Source organism: Ixodes scapularis, unplaced genomic scaffold, assembly GCF_016920785.2.
Source record: "Ixodes scapularis isolate PalLabHiFi unplaced genomic scaffold, ASM1692078v2 PGA_scaffold8__174_contigs__length_109621045, whole genome shotgun sequence".
NCBI classification, from domain to species: Eukaryota; Metazoa; Arthropoda; class Arachnida; order Ixodida; family Ixodidae; genus Ixodes; species Ixodes scapularis.
This window is the reverse complement of record NW_024609883.1, coordinates 100,151,575-100,176,712: the sequence shown is the minus strand read 5'-3', so window position 1 is coordinate 100,176,712 and position 25,138 is coordinate 100,151,575. Positions and strand designations below refer to the sequence as shown.

General features: G+C 45.0%; 2 protein-coding genes across 3 annotated transcripts; both read left to right on the top strand.

Annotated features, from left to right (window-relative positions):
- Positions 1 to 393: 393 nt before the first annotated feature.
- Positions 394 to 25,138, top strand: LOC121833390 (regucalcin-like). The gene is made up of 6 exons (XM_042286621.1): positions 394 to 568; positions 19,880 to 20,055; positions 21,397 to 21,591; positions 22,038 to 22,250; positions 23,572 to 23,718; positions 24,926 to 25,138. Exons 2-6 carry the CDS (start codon positions 19,899 to 19,901, stop codon positions 25,117 to 25,119), a joined length of 906 nt encoding a protein of 301 aa, XP_042142555.1. The 5' UTR covers positions 394 to 568; positions 19,880 to 19,898; the 3' UTR covers positions 25,120 to 25,138.
- Positions 10,747 to 16,032, top strand: LOC121833389 (regucalcin-like). Of its 2 annotated transcripts, XM_042286619.1 has the most exons (5): positions 10,747 to 10,968; positions 12,179 to 12,373; positions 14,162 to 14,374; positions 14,811 to 14,957; positions 15,742 to 16,032. In XM_042286619.1, exons 1-5 carry the CDS (start codon positions 10,812 to 10,814, stop codon positions 15,933 to 15,935), a joined length of 906 nt encoding a protein of 301 aa, XP_042142553.1. In that variant the 5' UTR covers positions 10,747 to 10,811; the 3' UTR covers positions 15,936 to 16,032. The 2 variants fall into 2 exon arrangements, with proteins under 2 accessions (XP_042142553.1, XP_042142554.1); XM_042286620.1 differs by lacking the exon at positions 14,162 to 14,374 and having other exon boundaries at positions 15,742 to 16,025.

Here is a 25,138-nt window from a genome sequence, read left to right as displayed (position 1 = left end):
AAATCTTACATTTTGCTGGGGACTCCTCTCCCCCTCCCCCTCACACAACATTTTGTCATGGGCGCCCCCCCCCCCCCCCCCCCCCCCCGAAAGAAAATCCTGGCTATGTGCCTGATGCGCAATCAAATAACGTTTGAGGCATTCTATCGACTGAAACATCCTTCTGCGATTGTCAATGCAGTCACTAACGGCAAATAAAATGACCCCAAAAGTTAATCACGCAGGAAAAAAATAATAATAAAACAGTCAGGGAGAACACCGGTTGCGGAGAAGTCCAATTTCCACGCTTAAAAGAAACGCTGAAATAATGCCAGCCAAAATCATAACAAAACAAAAATGTACGCACGCGAGAGAGAAGGAGGAAGGCGGAAAACAATTAGCAGCAGCGGGACAAACTTCCGAACCAGTTTGAAGGTCCGTCTCGACGGTACGGCAACCTTGCAGACGACCGGTTTTTCGCAGCAGACGACAGTCGTGTACGATCCGCTTTTCCTGGACATTTTCCTTGCAATAGACCGACTTCAAGCAGCAGTCTCACGGATTCTCCCTTACCGAAGGCGTTTAGAAGGTGAGTTGATCGTGTCGTGTTCTTTCGTTTCGCCCAGAGAGGACCTTAGAAGCTTGAAAAAATCAGCTGTACCGGCAAGATAAAAAAAAAAAAAAAAGAAACGTTGTTCATCTAAAAAAAAGAAACTAGTAAGTTTTGAACACATACGCAGGGGTGGATCCAGAACTCCGTTTTGGGGGGCGGGGGTGGAAAATTTGTAGGATACTCTTCCCCACTCTTTCTTGTGCACCGGCGGGTCCACCCATGTCAAATTGCCCTCCGAGAAGGGGGGAGGGGGGGAGGAGGTCGACTTCGTTTGGGGGGGGGGGGGGGGGCGGGGGCGGTCGCCCCTGTCGCCCCCCCCCCCCCTTTGGATCTGCCCCTGCACATATGGTTTAATGAGACAAATTCTATGAGAAGACCGTCATAAAGAAACGTCACGAAGAACCATCACGTACAACCGTCACGAAGCACCGTTATGAGAGACCGTCACGTCAATTTCTCCGCTCAATTTAGCGGCGAAATCGCCGTAACGTAACGATGTCATGTTACCTCAAGTTCTCAGACCCCCGATTTTCGAGACGCGATTCTGCGAGGTGGTAGTTTGCGCTGAACATGTTACGTGCTCCCCGTTTTTTATCGGCCTGCTAAAATTCTTAATGTTTTTCTTTCTTGTTTTCTTTTTTGTGTGTGTGCGTATGTGTGAGTTGTGCAATCTTCCGAAGTATCGCTTCCTCCCAAACATCCTCCTTCGTGATACAGTTGGTGACGTTGACACCTTAACACGTTTTTGTCTTTTTAGACTTAGGCTAGGTGGCGCAAGCTACCGCCCGTTACAAAAGATATAGCCATTAACATCCATCCATCCATCCAACGAAGTATCTCACATGTCTGAGAGCAGCGTGTGCTGATTGCCGCGTTGCGCTGACAAGGTCTTTTTATTTGATTGGGATATATAGACGCTGCAAAAGACAGTGCAGCCTTGTGTGTTTGTTTTTTAAGAAGCGTCATAGCAACGCCGGCCGTCACACAAGGGAATAATTATGATGGCCAAGACAGTGTTGTTTCAGTTCCCTCAAAACAGAAAACGAAGCCTCTTTCCTCGTTCCTTCTGAACCTTCCCTACCGAAAAATCCGGTATAACTTTTCACTATCCGGATTATGGAACCGGAAATTTGTTACTGGAAACCCGAAATCCAGATTGCAGACAAAGGAATAATTTCCGAAAACCTGAATTCCAGATAGAGTCCGGATAGAATCCAGATAGATTTTCGGTTCCATAATCCGGATAGCGAAAAGTTATACCGGATTTTTCGGTAGGGTTGGAACGAGTTCCCGTTGCAAGTTCCAGCGGTTCGAAAGGAATGCGTTCCTGTTACATTACTAAGACTGGAATATGTCGTTACATTAATGTTACATTGGCGTGCTTTAAGGAATTGTTGTGCCGGATAATCCGTTGATGAAATAAAGCGAGTAAATGAAATCATCCCATCGAACAATGTGTCGAGTCGTCACAATCACATTTGTTCCGGGTCTTTGTTTTCGACTATCTCTCGGACACCTCCCCATCCCTTGAAGTCGGAGGTTGAAATAGGTGCACTAAAAAAACCCAATGCCTACTAAATTTGAGTTACTGCAGACAAATAGACAAAAAAGGAATACCGTTTTTCATATTGTTCCCTGGAAGATGTAACGACCCGTTACAGTTCCACCGATGCAAGATGGAACGGCGGCGTTCCTCTGTTCCTCCTAAAGGGAGCGCTTTCCATGGAACGTCGTTCCTTGGAACGTCGTTCCGTAGAGCGCTGGGCCAAGAGATCTGTGCTGCACAACGCCTGTGCCATTCGCGGCCGATATATGAAAACTTTATACCTGATACACGGAGAGTTCAGAAAAATATTGAGTAGACATTTTCTTGTTCAACGGTGCCAACAAATATGATGCTAAGCTCCACTTTATTAAATCTGCCTACATCAGGTACGTAGCCAAGGGAGGGCCCCATAGCCCCCCCCTCCCCCCCCTTCCCTCTGAATCCAAATCCTGGCTACGTGCCTTGCCTGCCCTACATGTATCATGGTACGTAAGCGCCTAGAGTATACCTGTGCGTCCCTAGCTTTTCGTCAAATTTCATGTTATCATAGCAGCGGCCAGAGCTTGTTTTTAAGTCGATTTTGCTTCCAAACATTGTTAACCCCAGGCACGTTATGTTTTTCTTTTTTTCCTAACCAATTAAACAAATCGGTCCGTGGCGGAAGAGTTTGTTTCTTTCGCGCTATGTTGGCAGTCAATAAACCATCGCAGGGCAATGTATATAGAGTGTTTGAAATACCCAGCCTGGACCTAAAATGGGCCGTAAAAATGGGCGCCTGCACGTGGCATCCTAACTTTTCGTCAAAGGTGTATTTCACAGGTCGATTTTGTCTGTTAAAATTACAAAACGTAGCTCCCTTTCTGTAAAAAAATAGGGCCAAAAAAACTTGCCAGGGTCAACGGCGGACGGCGACACACGCGACCGAGTCGAGTGGCGGGGCGCGTTTGGTGCACGTATTGATAGATGGCGCTACCTTCTTATCGAGACTGCTCGCGACGACCATGACCTATTAAAATGAATATAATATTTTTGTAATGTACCGTCGGTTTCAATATACACGCGGTCAGTGATGTAAAAACTTGATGTAACAAAAAGAAAAGAAAACGCGGTTGTATAACGAGTTTCGGTCCGTACCATTGCAACTACGAGACCCAAAGCGAAGGATGCCTTCAACAAGTACCAATTGTGGCCGCAAAACTTTGTGATTTCAGATAACCAAGGTGCTAAACAAAACAGATATGGCAATAGATTACAGTAAAACATGTTATTCTTTCAAGAAACAGCGCTCTTGCTGCCGACAGATTTCGTCATGCGTGTCGTCTGCTTTCTTTCGCTGGTCGGCTACACCTTCCGACGCGGCCCCCTTCGCCACCTATCAATACGTGCGCCAAACGCACCCCGCAACTTGACTCAGTCGTCTCCGTCGCCGTCCGCCGTTAACCCTGGCAGATTTTTAACCCTATTTTTGACACAAAGTGAGCCACGCTTTGTAATTTTGCATGATGAAACTGACCTGTGAAAGACACATCTGACGAAAAGTTCATATTTCTACGCGAAGGCGCAAATTTCTATGGCCTATTTTAGGTTGTGCCTGGGTATTTCAAACACCCTATATATTGTTTCGATAGCTGCTACTTTTTCTCCCATGCCAAAGTACGTCTTCCCAGGGATTTTGGATGGCCTCAGAGAAGAGTTTATCGCCAAAATATTGGAAATACTTATTCTTGCGTCGTTGAGTGTAGGCTGCAGTTCCAACGAGTACCGTCCAATCGCTGCTTTACACCTTGTCACGTAGAAGGCCTCGCTGCTTGCCTTGCTGGAAGGGACTTGCGACATTACTTGGATCACCTCATTGGAAAGGGGCGGTATCTCTTGTGAGGTAGTTGAATCCTTGAGTGGGTCTTTAGGTTCAATGGAGAAAGTGTTTAGACTCCAGTCGATACATTCCCTTGACGAGTGTAAAAAGTCTTCTCCAAGCAAGGCAAGGTTTTCTTTTAAGTGTGGAACAACCAGAAAATTCTGTCGGAATGACTATCCGTCACAATGACCTCGGCACTCCAATATTTTAAAGTGGCTGCCCATCTGCTTCCACTAGTTTAAGGAAAGACTTTCAAGTGTCAACTGAAGTCACTACAAAAAAGCCTTATTCATGAAACCTTCTTGGAACCTCAACCCAAGACAGGAGTGAGTTGAAGGGTTTCTATGACTACTGGAATCCGTTTGACGCCCGCATATGATTCATGGCGTATTCGGTGAACCGCTGGTGTCTCCTTGCAGGCCCTGGTAATACCAGATCGGAGGTCTTTTTTTTTTTGATAATTTGCAACGTTAGGCACATCTTGAAATGCACGTTTCCATTCAAGAAAACCCTGTGTCAGAGGCTTATTGCACCATGTAACAAAACGCCTTTCCTGCTTGCAATTCATGCAGAGTTTGAGAACTTCCTGACGGGAGCTCCGTTGAATCTTGATCGGGGCTGCATCTTTCGGACGATAGAATTGTTTTCGGCTGGTATGGCTTGGCCGTGGTTTGTCATCCTTAGAACAAGCAGCTTGTCCCTTCGGCTGCTGTTGCCGCTCAGTGTTGACGAAAGAGCCGAGTTCAGCTTTCGCATCTTCGTGGGTATACCCAAAACTCTGATGTTTTTGCTTCTGCATTGTTGACCTTCCCTCTATACCGATCCAACTTCTTAAAGAAGTCGATAATAATATTAAATAATAATGCTGTGTGTATGTTTATACAGCCGGAGGTCAGGCTGAATAGGCGTTTAATGTCTAAGCTGTAGATGAGAAATTTAGTCAGTGCAGTACAACCTGGGATCTTTAACGTGCATCACGCAGTGGTACACGACCACACACCGTTATGATGCTCATCCAGATCGAAACGGGCAGGGGTGCGGTTGAACACGGAATCTCTTGGTCCTGCAGCGCGAGCTTTCGCTCCACGCGCGTCAAGCTGGGTGCGCGCTGGCCCACTCGGGCACCGAGTGTTCTAGCGCATCTTTCCATCAAGGAATGTGAAGCTTCTGTAAAACTACATCCACTTCGCCTTGTCATTCAGAGATTCAAGAAGCAGCTCGCACTTATCGGCTTCGTTTCTCGTGAAGGGGCATTGCTCTACCAGCTGCATCTTCTTGATAGCTTACCCAATGCACGTTTTAGTCGGAGACTGCCTCTGAGCAAACATTGCTCTTTTGGTTTTCGGCAGGGCTTCTTAAATTATAGTGCCGCCGAAATGCTGACTTCATGTCATTCCATATGGTTACATTCTTGGTGATGAGTTGGAACAGCATTCAAGCAAAATGTTTTAAAGGAAGCTTTGATATCAACAGTGGCAGCGCGAAATCTTCTGATATTCCATTAATATTTAAGCAGAATTCCACTTGACGGAACCAGCCAGTTACATCAGTGGAGAGGAGTGGGGCCGCACTTAGGGCCGCAGTGGATAGCTGAGCTCGATGACTGACACCGCCTCCTTATCTGTTAAGCTCGCTTATGTGTGGAAGGTTCTCGATGCTGCTATTGGCAGTGGCACTTGAGTGCAGTATACGCTGTCTTGCTGTTCAGAAGGCAGCTGTTGACGCTTGACCTTCTTTTTCTCAGATGTCTTTTTTCCGCTGACTCTAGCTGGTTGGAGCCCTCATCCCCGCTTCCACAGTTGCTGCCCGAGGTCGGGGCTTCCAAGGAATTGGGCCTCTGGATGACCGGGGATAGTAGTCCGCACAGCTGGCTCTCGACAGCTTTTAAAGTGCTTTCTCCAGCGGCACTCGCGGAGTGGGCGGACATCAAGATGGCGGGAATTTTACGTTAGAAGCTCCGAAATGCGTTGCCTCAGCTGAGCGACTTCTTCGTCTCTCTCAGAGAGGATCCCTCGAAGCTCTTTACACGGTGGAATGACGCCTTCAACTCCAAGTTCCGGTGACGCGTCATCACCTTCCGAGTTGTCCTGGTTCATCGTTGTTGACCGGGGCAGTTAAGTCACCTCGTTAATGCAAGTAATCCAATGGTCAATAAGGGAACGATCGTCGTCCCCACATAAAGTTACCTTATTTTCGAAGTCCCTGTTCAGGTGCTAAGTCTGGCGACGCTTGTTGGGTCGTCAAGATATGCATTTATTCGGACTTCGTTTAGGTGTGGGGATGCTCGATCCCCATTTTCATGCCCAATCAACCTCTTTTTCGCGATCGCGCGCCTTCGTCACATGGTCGTTATGCCGACTTTATTGGCTCAAACATGTCCAATGCGCTGAAAGCAAACGCATTGCAACCATACGTGCAACTATAATATGTTGGTGAGCGTAACACCAAAGGATTACGAGTCTTTATAGTCAAAAACAACTTAAGTAACTCAGAGCGTTGCAACTCCTGGGGCCCTAAACTCGTCAAACACAAAGTTGGGGCCGAAGTTGATGGAGCGAACCGATTGGACAATCACGACGATGACTTGGCACTTTTGTCGCCAATGTCCAATCGGCGTGCTCCGTGAACTTTCGGCTCCAATTTTGTGTTTGACGAGTTTAGGGCCCTTGATCACCTTATTATCACGCCGTAGCCAATGCCAAGCGCAAGTTCGTCTGCTTCGTTCACAGGGGTTGCGATGATGTCAGAACGCCGAGCTCTGATTGGCTGATTGAAAAAATAGTGGGTAGACCTTATGGCATCTAACATTGAGGTCTGCCCAATATCCTATCAATGAAAGCCAATCAGAGCCCAGCATCGTTCTGACTAATGCCCCTGAATAAAAAAGGCATAGCGACATCTTCTCCCTCCCCCTCTGACGCGCACACCTTTTATCTTTATGTTTTGCTTTTTTAAACTTCCGCGTCAACCGTAGCGCCGCCTGGATCGGCCCAAGATAGCAGACGGCCTTCCTATACTTGAGTCAGAGCGTAGTCAAAGGCCGAAAGACACGCAAATACATACACACAGGCTAAAAGCGCATTCTCATGGTCTATCAGCCTCGAAGGATGTGCTAAAAAAAAGACGACGCACAGTCGGCGTTATTTGATTGGTGACATAAGCTCATAGCATGCACTGCCCTCCGACAGCCATAAGCATTCCTTCTCCTTCCTCGTCCATCATGCACATGCTTTCTTATGCTTTGCTCTTTCACGCTCGCGCATCGATGGTAGCTCCGCCTGAATCGGCCCAAGACATGACGGCATCCTTCAAAGGATGTCGCTACTTTTCCGCATAAAGGGGCTTTAGTTTTGACGTCATTGCGACTCCTGCTCCAAAAGCAGACGACTTGCTCTCCGTATTAGAACTTGTGGTTGGTCTAGCTGGTAAACGTTCAAAATGATGGTGGAAGGCACAAAAATGAACGGACACAACAGAGAAAGCAGACAGTCTGCTTTCTCTCATGTATCCGTTGTTTCTTGCGCCTTACACTATGATTTCTCCGAGTTAACTTGCTGTATTAGCCGATAAGAAAGCCGAAAACAAATCATGAACCAAGAAGCGTAAAGGCAATGAGCCGCGCCCTGGACTTCTTAAACTGTCTTTGAGTATACAGTGTCAATCCTAGGGCACTGACGTCGCTTCGGCTTCTGCATACATCCACAATGGCAAAGAAGGACGGCGCTTATAGGAAATCTTAGTAGACCATTCCGATTGCTCCGATAACGACACCCGATATCACGATACGTGCGCAAATGCGCCTGTAGAATGTCGCCTATCGTTAGCGGAGTTATTGGAACGATTTACCGAAACTGCCTTATGACGAGCGAGATCACCGGCATGGCGCAAGGACACCGGTTGTGCGAAGCGCCTGGATCAACCGGACGGCCATGGGCGCGAAAATCACTGAACGTGGGATTTCCTGAAAAACGGAAACAAGCGGCTATCCTTCACGACCCGGGATTTTCCTCCAAAGAAACGGTAAGCCAGCCTAATGTCCCTTACGCAACATAAACGCTTCCTATTGTTTTCTCTTTGCTTTAAACACAAATGACGACGTCGTATTTAGCTTTGATTTGTCAGCATTTCATCAAGTATTTTAAGATAATACACCGGGCGTTTCTGCGAATAGTGTCAAATCTCCCTAAAAATGGGGTGTCTCAGAGAAAAAGAAACTCGTTTCGGAAACAAACCGCCTGTCACGGCCGACGTCAGGGATTGCACACACAAAAAAAAGAACATGCTAATTGGTAAAATAATTACCTAAACTTTACTCATTAACTTTCTAGTTAGTGAAAATAAAGGGATGGTTTCAATTAGAAACTTGTTGAACCTCATGCAAATACCCCAAGTCAGTCATTTCTAGACGACTTGAAGCGCGTGCGAAGCGGGGGGGGGGGGGGGGGGGGGGGGGGGGGTGCCAGTGTTACGAAAACGCGGACTATATTCTTATCACTCGCGTTTCTTGCGCCGCCGGCCCTGCGTTTGCTGCAGGGGTGGTAACTTTAGCGTAACCCTGAGCTTCGCATGCGCTTCAAGCCGTGCTAAAATTGACTGACGTAGGGGCTTTCGATTATGATCAGCAAGATTTAAGTGTTCCCGAAAAGAATGGAGCAAATAATTACAGAACAGTTTCAAAATCGTTTGGTTTGTTGCAAATACAGCGTCACAATAGACAGACAGATATGACCTTTAGAAGCGTGAAACAACTGAATTAGCGCTTTTGCATATCAGAGATAAAATAATAACAAATATAGAAAATTTTCTTCTTCCGGGTTTGTTTCTTTATCGATTTCCATAAAGCTTTGAACTCCATAAAACAGTCTACTTTCAAAGCTTAAGGCTTATAGAAAACGAGGAACCGAACACTATCACTAACCACCTTATATCTCGTACACAGCATACGATCTATGATAACGCAAAATCATACCTAAAATTAATGAAATATAGCGTGCCACATGACTTGATTTTGGGACCTTTGCTGTTCTTGATTTATGTTATAGATATGCCTAATGTACCATTTACCGATGACTTAATATTATACGCTGATGATACAAATTCCTTTTTTCTTTCTGGAGCCAATCTTAGCGAACCAATGTTAGCGTACAGGCAACAAATATCTACTCGAGCTTTCACCCTGGTAATTGCAAATGGTTTATCATGAAATTCAAGAAACGATACAAAATATATAATATTTTCCTCGGTGAACCGGGCCCTCGATACAAGTATTGAACAATACAAAAAAAATGAACTTGAACGCGTATACATGATCAAAAAGTTATTAAAGTCTGGTTTAATAAATATAGGAATTGGACTAATCACGTTAACAAAATAAGAAATGAATCTCGAAATGAGTTTGCTTGATTTCCTCTGCTAAATATTTTCTGCCGGAATGGCTCGAGTACCAGCTCTATCATGCATTAATATGTAGCAAAATTGCTTTCTTTTTTCGGGGTCACATGACCGACAAATATCACACATCTAAATATACTGCCCAGAAAATGGCTTTTCGCTTAATAGATAACTCTGAACATCGTGCACACACCTCTCCCCTCTTCAAAAAATATAGAATACTGAAATTCGGTCAACTATACGTTTATAGGCTTGCACGCTTCATTTTTCAGCACCAAAGACATCAAGAGTCAACGTATCCTCCACTCTGCACTATACCCGACCACTATTATAACGCTTGTAATGAAGTATACTTCCAAAAATTAGGACATGGGTAAACAAACACTTGCGTATCAAGTTCCAAGCTTTCTTAACACGTACAGTTATCTCTATACACTCATTACATCTCGCATCTCGCTAAGCGAATACAATATAATATTGAAAGAAACTTTGATGATAGCCACGGACAGCAACTGGAATTGAAAAATTTTGGGTATGCTTTTAGCAGTGCTTGACGCTATTGCTGTGTTTATTCTTACATGCTTGAATTGTTTTATTTGTTGTTGAACCATTCCTAAATGTATGTTATTCTGCTAGTCTCTCCATAGTGTTCATATAAAATGTTGCATTCTTCCATTTACTTAGTGACACTGAGGCCTCGTGAGAACATCCCGTATTTTGTCTTGGTGCCACGGACATGATGTAATGTTCTGAAAGCTGAAATGAGCTGAAATAAGAAAAAAAATGTTTGTCTTCATACATTAAAAAGTTTACAAGAAAAATGTTGGTCACTGTTTAGCTAATTAGTATGTTTTTTTGCTGTCTCTGACGTCTGCCTTAATTGGCAGTGTTTTCCCAAATAGAGTTTCTTTTTTTCTTTTCGTCAAACACCTTATTTATAGAAATGTTTGAAACTATTCGTAAAAACACTGTCTAATCCCGTGATGCGTTTATGACATCAGGGCCTCTAAATTCATCAAACACAAAGTCGAGGCGGAAGTTGACGAAGCGCACCGATTGGTCTATCACAATGGTGACTTCGCGCTTTTTTCCTCAACGTCCAATCGGCGCACTCCGCGAACTTTCGACTCCAACTTTGTGGTTGACGAGTTTAGGGCCCCAGGTGGCATCTAAATAGGGGAAACGAAGAACCTGCAAACATAATCAGAAACGCCATAACAGACCGCCCAATCATATTCGCCGGATACGCCTTTTCAGATAACTTTGAGAGAGAGAGAGAGCTATATTTGCCGCCAACGGAAAGATTAACAAGAGTCTGCAAACGCCGTTTGATCCTCGCCGCCGGTTTCAGATCGCAGAACCGCGCGGAGTGGTACTGACGGACCCAACTTTAGAAGCATCCTCTGCCAGAAGCGTTTTCGAAGATGAAGGTCGAGCAAGCCGGCGCACACAGGAGCGCTTTGGGCGAGGGACCTCACTGGGACTGTCGCAGCTCTACTTTGCTCTACGTCGACGCAACGACAGGCGAGATCATGCGGTTCGATCCTCTGGCCAAGGGAGAGACCGACGTCATCCATCTCGGTAAATACATATATGCCCCCGTCGTTGCGCCCAGGTCTTTTGGACATAGTATGCCGTGTTAACCTGACCAAACTCTGAGCGCCTCAACCAACGTACCAACAAGATTATTACCCAAGAATCTTGCACGCGCAAACAGACAGACACACAGAATCGGGGACACGGTAAACCACTTGTTTTGTCTTTTTTTTTTTTTGCATACGTTTCTTTTTGCGCATAAAAGTATCCTTTGCATCATTCCAGCTAGTTCAACAAGTATTTTTAAACAATCTGCTTGAGCTCTAGGAATTTTTTTTTTTTTGTGCAAGTGGCTAAAAGAATACTCGACCAAAACAAATGGAAGGGGGGGGGGGGGGGGGTATAACATCTCAAACCAACGACTAGCATGTGGCAGCACCCAGCGAAGGTCGGAGGGTTAATTTCGATTACGCTTGGGATCCCTTCACGTGCAGATCTCGGTTAAGGGGTGTCCAAACAGGAAACTTCAAAACGCACAACTCCGACAAATCGTAAAAAATTGAAGCGGGCGCGTCCGCTTCAATTTTCACGATTTGTAGGAGTCGTGCGTGTTGTAGTGTCCTGTTTGGACACCCCATTACACGGCGCCATTCCCGCAATAGGCCTCCGTCACTTGAGGGCACCTACATGCAGGGATTGAAACCGACCAACTGGAGATCCGTAGGCAGGCGCTTTACCTCGATGAGGCGGGCTTAAAACTTATCCTTAGCCTAGCTCTCTTTTTACTAACTGAGGTCACGCCGAATGTATCGCTATAAGTTGTGCCGACAGAGGAGTTAACATTGTGTCTATGTGTGTTGTACGCGACCAACAGGAAGGGTGTTCGAAGAAGTAAATGGGCCTAGGAAACTCCGACAATTACTAGGTAGTGTGCGATATTCGGCACTCACACTTCCGTCAGTCATTGGCTTCCTTTTTTATAAAATGTAACTGCCTCAGATATTCGGTACACGCTAGTGGAGGAGACGCATGTAGGGGGTTTATTGATTGTCGAACTGTGTTAAGAATGTAAGGGACTTGGGTGAGGTGTATACTCGCACCATAGCCTCGTGTGTGCTTTCGGGAGGGTGGGACTTAAACGCAGCCTAGGTGTCTGTTGGGGTGGTGTTAGAGGGGTGTATAAATCACTGCAAGCAAGTCATCACCGAACACCAAATGCAAAACGCACATTCATGAAGAGGTCTTTACTCTGCAGATGGCGAGATAGGCAACCTGATTCCTTACACCGAAGACAACCGCAAGCTAATGGTGTGCATGAACAATGGAGTCTACAAGCTTGATCTCGACACCGGGGCTCAAACTCTCCTTGCCGAGATGTTCGGTCCAGATCCTCCCGTGCGGTCTAGGATCAACGACGGCAAGTGTGATGCCATGGGACGTCTCTGGGCAGGTATGGAATAGATAACTGTATATTAGCTGACAAGGTGAGGACGGCAGGCAGAAGCTTCCGATTGTCGAACCTCCAGCCCGAGCTTTCTACCTTAGACACCGGGACCCCGTCTTATGCTCCTCGTGGACGCAGCGAAAGCACGACGGAAGGCGTGTTGGAAGACAGGCGTTCGGAACAAACGCCCTGCCATTTGTTTCGAACAATAGATATTGCATACAGGGTGAGAGCGAGAAAATGAAGCCGGGGCTTTCGACCTGCACAATTGAATTAGGCATCGCAGAACTTCTGAAACACCGTGATAAAGTGTGGTGGTGATAAAATGCGCAAGTTTGAGCTCGTGACATTACCTAGATCAAGAAATACAAAAGAAAAACAAATATTTTCTATGAGCCGATGTTGAAATTGTAATTTGAGATTGTGGGCGCGTGTAGCATTATGTCAGCGAAAAAACTTGTCAGCAAGAAAGAAAACCATACTGTCTTTCTAACTGACTTTTTTTTTGTTTTTTTTTAACTGAAATTAATATTACAGGCGCCCACAATCTCAAATATTGGTATGATGCGAATTGGGCTTAGGTAAACGTGGGCTCATAGATATTATGTGGTTTTTATTTCTCTCTTCTGATCCAGTTGACGTCATCTGATCAAATTTTCGCATTTTATCACCACCACCTATCGTAACTTTCTAACTTTTTTTCAGCTCTCTGCAATGCGTGGTTTATTGAAGTGGGCCGAAACAACGGGTTTCATTTTCTCGATCACACCCTGTATATTCTATTCTCTTGAAGCAGAACTGCGACGCCTTCTTTCGCGGTCGAACTTTTTTTTAACATATTCGGATCTGACATTTCAGACAGTTCGACTCATGACATAACGCTTTAGCCATAATACAGAGTAAAAAAAATGCCACATCAGTAATGGCGCAGTACATGCATACAAATCACACTAACAAAGAGGCCATAATACGGTGCTGGATTACGCGATTGACAGGATCATTGCATAGTTGCAATGATCATGGTGAGAATAGTTCAATGCAGCTAATGAATTGGGCACGAGCAGTGCATGATCATATTGACTTTATCTCGGTTGCAAAGAATGTCTTAGCGGACACTTACGTTGCGGCTTGAGCTTAATGGCTGCTGTGGCAGGAATAATAAAAATGTCACGATGTCTGGATGGAACACAGTAGGCGCCCTGTGCAAAGACAATCCCTGCGCGTGGCAGTCATAAAAGTTGGTGGCATATATTAGGATTACGTGGCCGTTTACTCCTATGGCAAGTCGAGGGGTAAACGGTTCTCTTGTGTACTTAATTTTGTTTGCACCTTCTAGTGCGTAAAAACAAACACCCAGTGGCTGTTTGTAGGATACGCACAACCAGTATTAGTTTTTGGAGGTATTTAGAAAAAAATTAAGCTAGATACATCTTCTGTTCCCTGAAAAGTAGTGTCAAATCTGGTTGAACCTATAATAATAATAAAAAAAACACTGTAGATAATAAAGTAGATAACAAGCATGCTTTTATAGCATTTTAGAATATCAAAATGGGCAAGTGGGCAAGGAGAGCCTTTTACAATAACAAACTGGGCAAGTGGGCTAGGCAATATGCCGGCCCGACCCTCCTGCTTTGGGACATGTCCAGGATGCATGAACGAGTGCAATAAAAGCATTTAACGTGCATATCCATGCGCTCTTGAGATTGTGAGTTTCGAACAGCTTACGCATATTTTGGTGTGCAGTTTACAGCACGCAAAGCGCCTGAAAAATATCCCTCTTATCATCACTATTAGGGACGTTGACAAGGGACGTGGACCTAAAAAACTATGTTCCTGAAGAAAACAACTTTTACTGCTTTTCCAAGGGAAAGCTAACCCTGAAAGTGCCTCACATTTCTCTGTCCAATGGCATCGCTTGGACGACAGACAACCGAACTATGTTCTACAACGATTCTATTCCGGGGAAGACATATGTCTTCAACTTCGACCTCGACACCGGAGATATAGGTGAGAGAACCCTGTTGTGAGCGAACCAAACGACGAAATAATCACAATTTTGTTGTTCGCGTGGTCTGTATGCAGTTCAGACCAGTACACTGTGCCACCGATATGTTTTCTGGCGCACACTGCTGTCGACATTTAGATAATATATTCCGATGCTTTGAGCTTATGCTCAAAGCATCGAAATGTCCAGCTCAAAACAGCTGAAGCATTTGAACTTTCTCTTCTTTCTTTCAGCCTCCATTCTTGCACAATCCTTCGGTCCTCTTTACCAGCTGTACTTACTTTCTGCCCTTTTCCGTTCTTCAGTGGCCGCAAAACTGTTGGATAGGATTGTACATGAAGATACTGATAATGTGACGCTGATGACACTAACCTAATATCGAAAAGTAATATTTGCGAAAATAATGACAGCTATTAACGCGCAAAGATCGATTCGCAGGTAACCGTCACGTCTTCATCGATTTCAAGATCACGCCTGGGTATGAAAACCTGGGGTTGCCCGACGGCATGACCACGGACGTAAACGACAAGATCTGGATGGCATGTTTTGGTTCTGGCTCCATCATTCAAGTCGATCCGGAAACGGGTAATTCAAGATTGAGGCTTGTGGCAACGTTCTGTACCTTCAGCTTAAGAATCTCGGGTTTATGTTTTGAGAACAAAATAATTTCGTAGACACATACTTGATGAAGTAGATTAGGAAAATTTTACGTTCGCACAGCTCCTCTCACAAGCGAACAGACTAGTTCCTGCTACAACTATGGCGTATCGCTTGGTGCTCACCCGGTTTTCAAATATTGACATCATGCCCTTGACTGCCGGTGCAGTTCTATTGAGATGTGCCTCAAGTTGTTAAAAATGTTTGGCATCACGAAACAACTTTGCACAGAGCATCTTTGAATATGTCTTGTTCTCCTCAATATCACCAAGACGATTGAGGCCTAGGGTCGTTTTTTTTTTTTTTTTTTTTTTTGGAAAGAAAGTTGCAGCAGAAAATTCTGGATGGTATTCTAGTAGGATATACTCTCAATAGGTTCCTCTGGTTACATTTAGGTTGAATTCATGAAACTGTAGGTTGAACCATGCTAATTATGCTAACTAATCCGCTTTATGAAGTGCATATAAAGGAGCCAGATCCCGTGTTTTTAAGAATCACGATTAAAATAATCGATAGTTGAATAAACAGTTAAACTTTTGAGCCTACCATTTTTTAGAAATGTTGCGCTCACTGTACAGCTCTCCAATAATGCATATTAAAAAAAAGCGTTTAATTGTTTCTTGCGAAAACCAAGCAAGTTTCGTAAGGATTTTTATCGAGTGATATCAGGAAGCTTGTGCTAATGAATTACTACTCGTTTTTGCTTTTGCAGCTAAAATCCTGAACACGATCAAATTTCCTACGAAGTTCACCACTTCGTGTTGTTTCGGCGGCAAGAATTACGACGTTCTTTACGTTACTTCCGCCAGCAGCTTGTCAGACTCCCCGCAACCTGCCGACGGATTGCTGTACCAAGTTACCGAGCTCGGTACGAGGGGCAAAGCGGCCTTTGAGTTCGCCGGCTAAGACTGCTAGAGTCGCCTGGGTAAGCTCGTCGCTATATAAAAGAAAGCGCCTACACCACAGATGAAATAATGTAGTAATAAAAACGCTTACAATGACACAGAGTCCGCGTCATTTGTCCATGCTTTTATTTCTGTCTTCCAGCAGTGAAAGAAACGCAAAGCGTTTTGTTTATTGTTTAAATTTAACATCAGTAATCGTCTTACTACCTCTTCTTTTCATTAAACGAACTCTCCACCGTGGTTCCTACCTTTGTTGCACACAGGCAAGAACTGGAATGGGCCGACTGGAAAGCCAATTCACACTTTCCTTCAAGAATATTCTTTGATCTCGAAACTCCTTGAATGGGCGATCGGAGCCTTTTGGCGAACTTGTCGAGAGCAGACATGTTGAATTGAAAGTTAGGCAACAAGCAAGGTGGCCGAGCGTATTAGCGCACCGCAGTTCGAACCACGTGCAGCAAAAGCTCGTGCCGCAAAATCCAGAGATCTGCGTAAAACCCCACCCCTGCCCGTTTCGATCTGGATGAGCATCTTACCGACGTGCGGTTGTTTATTATTATTGCGTGATATACCTGAATGACAACTGACTAGGAGTCGTATTACATGGGCTAAATTTCTTGAATAACGTAAACAGTGTCGCCAGAACTCCAAGTCAGACCGACCTTACACTGTCTACGCACGAACGTAATTTTTTTAAAGACTCATCTTGTCTACACGTACCAAACTCTTTCGTAGCGGAACCAACTGCTAAAGGTATAAGGTCGGCCTTTTAGTCTTCGTTGCAGTGCATCTTAAGGGAAACTGGAACGTTCACAACTTTCACCATATATGGCGAGCGCCCTAGTTCCTATCAAAAGGGTTGTCATCTAGACGATTGTCGTAAAACAGCGTTACGAAGTTGGGGTCTGCGATCCGTAAGTAATTCTAATTTTGTTAAGTGCGAGGGATATAAGAGTCGTACCTGATACTTCCACGTCAAAAAAAGATAAACAAGCTCCTTTATTTGGAATCCGATCATCCAGCAGCTGGGGTGTACGATTCTCACACCACGGTACCACAATATCTGAAAGTTGCAAAGCAAATTGTTGTGTGTAGGTTTATACATCAGGAAGTTAATCTGCCTTTGTGGGCGTCTGGTTTCTCAGCTGTAGGTGATAAATTTAGCCAGTGGAGTACAAACCGCTAGCCTGGGGTATTTAACGTGCAGCTCGCAGTAGTGATATACACGACCGTACGCCGGTACGATGCTCATCCATATCGAAACCGGCAGGGGTGGGGATTGAACCCAGGATCCCTGGGTTCTGCAGTGCGAGCTTTCGCTCCATGTGCTCCGAGCACGTGGAGCGTGGAGTTACGAATAGTAGCTTCTTTAGTAGCTATTCATGGGCGCAGCTACTCAAATTTCGTTCGATTCACACCATTGATGTGGTCAAGCGATATGCTATTGACCTTCTGGACTCCACAACGTTCGTTGTTCCCTATAGGCAGACTGTGTGGCTGGGTATAATGCTGACGCCCGTGTCCCACTAGAGCGACATACAGAAACAAAAGACAGCGACAAGCCTCAAACCAGAGTCTTTCGTCATTTGAGAGGCTTCGAAGAATAAAGGAGGCTATGCTCAAACACGAGCATCATTCACGCGGGGGTATCTTTGGCAGGCTTGCAATCGCTCGTGCTTGCTTCACGAGCACCGAACGACAAAACGCCTGCTAAAGGTACCATCGCGAGCATGCTGCATGGGTTTGAGGCTTGTCGCTGTCTTTTGTCTCTGTCTGTCGCTCTAGTGGGACACGGGCATGAGGCAACAGAAGTTCAGTTATGGCAATTAACGCAGTTACGGTGGCTAGAAGGGGAAGTGTAAGCATTGGCGCGCGAGAAAAAGAGCAGCCGGTCAGGGTGCAGTGGTGGCGCTGCTGTCGACACTGAGATGCGTCGTCCGCTTGCGTCCGAAGCCATGGGGCGCTTTCTCGCTCCGCGAGTAAGAATCGCGTACGATGTGCGCGCCTTTAAATACTTTCTAAACGTTAAACTATATTGATTTTGGGCATATGGCCGATGTAACACAAGAATAAACCTGCCGATGCTTTTGTCGTCGTCGCCGTCTTCGCAAACGGCGAAGGGGGAGGCTTTCTTCTCTTTCCTTCTCGCAGAAACGTACCCCGTGCTGCATGCGGGTGCCGTTTCGCCATCGCGGTAGCCTGAACGCATGGGGCAATCTCTTCGGGAAGAGCAACACGAACGAGCACTTCTATAGAGACGCGAACGAGCCTTTACGGGAGGAGGTCTGCAGCTGGCAGGTAAGATTCGATTCGCCACCTATCGTCGTCATGATACACTAGCGCGCTGCCACACAGAGCAAGCTACGCGATGCTGGTACCTCCCCTTTCTAGCCACCATAACGCGGTAGGCATGTCTATACATCATGCCGATTAATGTCTTTTCCGCGCTGCCATCTTTGTCCAATGGGCTGTGGAACGCATTCTTAGCATGCGCAGTTGCTCCCTTTTGCGGAATTGTAGACATCGTGCTCAATCCAGCGGCTTGACATTGTGTGTTTGTGTGTTTGGAAGTGTAATAGGCGCTGGAAAAGATTGTAGTTTACCTACAAACTACATACTTGCAAGTCACGAATGTTTGTATACTAACACATGCAGTGGCACTACACCTGCTCGCGATGTATAGTAACAACAACGCAAGTCTGCTTGTTTTGCTGGTCTCTTCGTGTGTAGATTCATTTAATCTTGACCCGGGACGAAGATGTTTACAATGGAAACAACAAAGAACAGACAGGCCAGCTGGAGAATTTCCACCATCGTGAATAGCCGAAAGCGAAAAACTAAGAAAGATTCGCACCTTTAAGATAACCCGAATTCCCGCAGATTTGTGGCAGCTGCGACGTCTTGACGATAAACTCTAGAAAGGTGGAGAAAAACACTAAGCTAAAATCCTGAAAGCCTGATTACAAACTACTCGAGCTCATTGACAAGCGAGGCTTTGAGGATAACTTTATGTGATAGGCACGTGTGAAAGTTCCCGCCAAAGGCCGAAAGATTATCGGAGAGTCTGCAAACAACATATCTATAGACGTTTTCTCTATCCCGTCATTCTTTGTCACGTGGCTTCCGTATCTGGTATCTGGGACGAAAAAATAAAAACATTTCAACTTGGAATAGGCGAGAAAATATAGGTGAGGCGAAACGAGAATGTGTAACAATCACGCATTTTTCATTAACACCTCTCAGCAGCGTGGAGATATGGAAACGGTGTTTTACCCCATGTCTGAAGTGACATTCAAGTTGGCTGCGTGGAAAACGTGCAGAGCCGTTCGCCGCCGTCTTCTCAGAGTGTACCCGCGGTGCTGACGGACGCTTCTTTAGAAGCGCCGTCTGCAAAAAACACTTCGGTGCACATTATTCTTTTGTACGTTACTAAAAATATAATGAATTTCAATTAGAATTACTTTCGCTTCAAGAGTATTCAATCAGATTGCTCAACTACTTGACACAAAAAGTAATTGACCGTCACTTAAAAAAAAGTAACCTTTACTTCTCCGATTACGTGAACATTTCAGATGGATCGGTTTTTATGACGGTTTGAAAAATGGTCTTTTGCACTGTTCAATATCGATAGAATCACTGAATTACAAAGAACTCATATACATAATACACCAATTTTGATATATCATCCTTTTTGTCGGAAATTAGTTCAAAGTTCAGTGGTTGAAAACTTGTAGAAACAAACGGTGCCGTTAGGAAAGGGAGGGGAAGGAGTAAGGGCTACAAGTCATTTTAGTACTTCCAAAGGTAATCGGATTACCCTTGTCATTACGTCCTCAAAAAAGTAATAAATGATTACAAAATTACTCCGATAAGTAATCAATTACGAGTAATTTGATTAGCTGCAATGAGTGCTACACAAGTCTGTGTATGCTTTATATGTGCCAGTCTACAGGAGCTGCCGAGGATGAAGGTGGAGCGAGCCGGCGAACGCAGAAACGTCCTGGGCGAGGGACCTCACTGGGACCACCGGAGCTCAACCCTGCTCTACGATGACGCGCAGAACGGAGAAATTGTGCGGTTCGATCCTCAGGCCGGGAAAGAGACTGAAATCATCAGTCTCGGTAAATATACTTCAAACACCGTCTTACTTTGCTTCCCTTCCTTCCTCTGGTCATCAGCAGCCTAAAGGCCGACAACCAGATTCGAGATTCTGCAAGGCAGAAGATCCTCCTCACAATGGGGGAGGAGGAAACAGGCAACGGTGGACAGGGTAGAAGGGGGAGGTGAGGAAGCGAGGGAAAAGTGGAAAGTGCGAACTGGTCATCGCGGGACGTGATTTTTGCTTACTGATTCTTCTTAAGTTGTCGGTGACTATAGACCGACACGTTGTTTACAAACAAGTCCTCATTTGCCCACACCAAATTCGCGTGAAGTGAAGCGCCTGCGCATGCGCAGTGCCGTCGACAGCGCCACCGCAGCTGCGTGACGTCACGGCCGCGTGTTGGTCTATAGTGAAATTTCGAGCACATTTAATTTTGAACAGTATTGTACAGGCTGACAATACCAGAGGCGGCACTATGAACCAGTACGTAACTGTGTAGTGTTCCCGGAATGTTCTTAAAGTTGCCAGATTGTCTATCGGAAGAAAAGGAGGATCGGTGACCGAGTGTGTTGAAACCCCTCGCCTACTCATATTTTTCTGCGAGGAACGTACAGCAAATTTTTGCTTTAAACGATCAGTTCGCATTAAAATAAAAAAGCTTACCTTCTCGACTTCCAAGTGCCCTATCTTGCCCTAAATCAGAACTTCTGCTGGTCTGAGTCCCGCCGACGTGCAAATGCCGAAGTTGATGGAATGCTTGCAGGATTCACATCGATTTCATCACTCCTGTCACTGCCCATCAAACTGTCGTCTGATTCCTAGATTTCGGAAAGGTCGAAGGATTAGTCGGCACATATGCCTGAGCATTCATCTCATTCAAAGGCAAGGTTTTGTTTGTTTGTCGGCTCAAGTGGACCTCCGCGCCAAAGCCATGTTGTTTTAGCGTGAACGCTCGCAAGCGACTGCTTTGTTTTTTCTTGGATAAATGGAGCGTTTTTTCTCTATAAAATTTTAATACAAACGAGCGAACTTACCAATGTAAAAGCATCTGCCAGGGAGTGCGCTAAAAAAGCGCTGAAGCCAAAATACGAGTCGCACTCGTGGTCGGGCTTTATGGTCCATAAGGGGTACTCACACGAGGGAGAAGTCCCGAGGATTTCTCCCAATGTGGCTGGCTAACTTCCGGCTGTCTAAACATACACACTAAACAATTACATTCTTACCAGAAAAAACGCGTACCACACTTTTAAGTTCACACGCTCTTCTCCTATCAGTCCATGCCTAATTCTCAATAGCTAAAACTTCTCCCTGAACATATCATATCGCAGAAGGTGAAACTAGTTACATGCGATGCCTACAGATGGCGAGATCGGTAACCTGATCCCTTACGTCGAAGACAACCGCAAGCTAATGGTGTGCATGGAAAGTGCCATCTACAAACTTGACCTCGACACCAGGGATCAGACCCTTCTTGAGGAGATGCTGGACCCGGATTGTCCGGTACGAACCAGAATCAACGACGGCAAGTGCGACGCCAAGGGACGTCTCTGGGCCGGTGAGTATTCAGAGAAGAGAGAGAGGCGTTAAACTGACGTCCCCCTAGCTTAGGTTTACTAAAAGGCACTTTTTCTTGATAAACTCAACGGGAGTTTATAATAGAGACTACGTTGTGGATAGACCTCTTTTTTAAATATAAATTGCAGTGCAATAAAAGTTAAAATTAGTTTTCAGATTAGACATAAAACATGACTGTTTATAATCATAAAAAACAAAAACTCAGACTGTATCTAAATATAAGATATATTCAGTGGAAGATGCTATGAATCGTTTCTTTTTTTGCTTTGAAATAGGCCCAGGTGAACGAATTATCAAACACAGCGAAATCTGTTCTATTACAGTTAATGCTCACCAGAATAAACATTTCAAAGGTTACACGTAATTCGTTTCACCAAATTGCGTCGAACACAAAATAAATTTGTCTAATTTGTGATTTTTCTCCAGGCACCATGCCAAGAGAAGTGGACATAGAGAATTCCGTTCGAGGAAAGAACAACTTCTACTGCTTCTCCAAGGGCAAGGTGACCTTGAAGATGCCGCAGATCTCTTTGTCCAACGGCATAACGTGGACATCGGACAACCGGACCATGTTCTACAACGACTCAATTCCGGGAAAAACATACGTCTTCAACTTCGATGTTGACACCGGAGACATAAGTGGGTCCCTTTTCCGCCACAACCAATCCTCGAATAGTCAGAAGTGCCATGTTGTTTAAATGAAGAAACCATTCCCTCTAAGAAACCTGGAGCGTCTACTTTCCTGCAAAGCACTTGCGAGAGCCAATCGCTGCGAAAATCAGCAGATGCAGCTCGGCCAATGACAAGGCTAAACATATGTTTAGAAAAAAAAGAACACATATAGTTTTCGCTGTGTCACTAAACACTTGAATCGTATCACTCAGTGGAACAGTGCACACTGGGTCCTTAAGGCCTAAACATATGTTTGTAGATTGCAGCGATTAAGCGATTGACCCTTACAGGTGCTCTGATAGAAAGTAGACATGCAAGATTTCTTGGAGTGTTGTATGCATCAATTGATGAATGATAACGGCTGTGCCGTTTATAGTTAGTTGGCTTGCGCCACCTGGCCTTGAAACCAAAATACAGAAACCACGATTCCTTTCCTCGCCGTTCTAAGTCAATTTTCTTCCCCTCTATTTTTGTAACTATCACCAGGCACGTTAGGAATATCCCCAGGATGTCCTTTGGGGGATCGATAAAGAAACTAAATGCATCACCCTTCCCCTCCTGCCCATGCGAGTGGCTTATTGTACTTTTGACAACTGTCCCTGGATATTTACAGCACATTGTTGACGAGATGTTTGAGAGCTATGGTGATGTTACAGCAAGCATTAATGACGTTTCTATCAGTTTCAAATCATTTATACGTAAATGCGTGTACCAGCTCACCTAAACACAATATCTAAAGCCTTTTTTTTTTTTAATTTCACTCGTAGGAGGAATTCGAGAGATTTCTTTCATTCAGGGAAACATTGCCCGTGCTCACACAATTCTCCAAATCCACGAGGCAATTGCCAGCTTTTGTTGGAGTGTATAAGGGACTATCCCCCCACTGTCCTCATTGGCTACCATCAGATTTTCTCCTCTTTGGTCGAGGGATGTACTGCGCTGAACAAGGTCTGAATTTTGTGGAGGGCACGGCAATGTGAGCAGAAAGCGAACTGAAACCGAGAAGGCATTCAAGTCCTCGATTCACACTAACGTAAAGCCGTAAAACTGAGCTGAGATTATGTGAAGAATTGTTCGTAAGCAGAAAAGGTGCAGCGATATTTGGTGTCAATATAATCTATTATATAAATAGGATTTTCGTGGAAAATAAATGTGGGGCATTACTTCGTGAGAAACCTTTGTATAGTTCTTGCCAGCGTGGTGTTGCGGGTTGACATGTCCTGGCATTGAGAAGATTCGTCATTGGTAAGAAAAATAAAATAACAGTTAAGCAAGCTTTTCTTTGCAGGCAACCGTCGGGTCTTCATCGATTTCACCACCACGCCTGGGTACGAGAACCTCGGACTTCCGGACGGCATGACTATAGACGTCAATGACAAGATTTGGATGGCCTGCTTCGGCGTTGGCTCGGTCATCCAGATTGATCCGGAAACGGGTACGCTTCATTGCATCCACACATACGACGGCTAAACCTTCGTACACACTAGACATCCCGTGTCTTTAACTCCTATTCTCAGTGTCAGCTTGAAAGGCACAGTTTCTTGCGACCGAGTGCGTTAACTTGTTTGCTCTTGCGAAGAGAAAACACGCTGACGTCATTTAATGGGTATCCGTGGAACACTTGGGATTTCCGAATATTTTACTTTCCTCACTGGTCAGTCTTTTTTTTTTTTTTTTTGATTAGCTTAAGGAACTTTTGGCAATGTTATGAACGACTAATCCTCATAGGCAGTACGTAAAACTTTGCTTACAGCAAAACTTTTTGCGCTAGTGATATGCCTCACAGATGACGTCAACGTGCCAGTTTGTTATCTCGTCGTAAGAGATTACGAAGACTCGGTTATAAGCAAACGCAAGTGTATAAATCGGCCGGAAAACGTAGTGTCTGGCGAGCTCCTGGCATTTTATTACAGCTGCGCAGTCAATGCCATTGGGGCATCAGCTCATAAAGGTACCGAAGAACGAATCAAGAAGTATGACCAGAATAGGCCACACCCTGGATTTCTTAAGCTGTCACAAACTATAATGAACGACAGCTTAAAAATAACAGTGCTACTAACCGCTCGTCAATTATATCTGTACCCATCACTTCCTTAACTTAGGGACGACCCTCAAATTTCCTGTAACGGCTAATTGTACAGACGCTTAAGACTCTTGAAGGTCACGTGACACTAACATGGTACTGGATTGGCTTGATGGCTCCTAACGTCTTTAGGATTCATCGTTAGGTAAAACTGGGAATAGCTGGACGTGCGTTCCATTCCCAGAAGACTTCGTTGTGCGTTATAAGTAAATATAACACCCAACGAGGGGAAAATGGCAACAGATGAGACGCGGAAAAGGCAAGAAAGAAAGGGAATTGCTCCACGGAGCTACCAGCACTTCCTCTTCCGTCCACCGACCATAATTCGATCTTTCGTTACTGTTGGAGAAGAGCGCACGCACGCACAAAGCTGTTCTTGAAAAGGGTTTATGACACTTTTTCGAAATATTTAATGATATTATTACTTCCGATCTATGTTTCATTTTGAAGGAACTCAACAGTTGTTTGTGGGCGCCAAACAAAATAGACATTTTGTTTGATTGACCGATAATGTGAGGCTATTGTGTTCTAATAAACAAACTTTTTTTTGCTATTGCAGCTAAAATCCTGAACACAGTCAAAGTTCCGGCCAAGTATACCACTTCATGTTGCTTCGGCGGCCAGAATTACGACGTTCTTTACGTCACTTCAGCCAGCTTCATGAAGGACGCCACGCAGCCTGGTGACGGATTGCTGTACCAGGTCACCGAACTTGGTGTAAAAGGGAAGGCGGCTTTTGAATTCGCCGGCTGAGACCCGGCCGTGCGCGCTG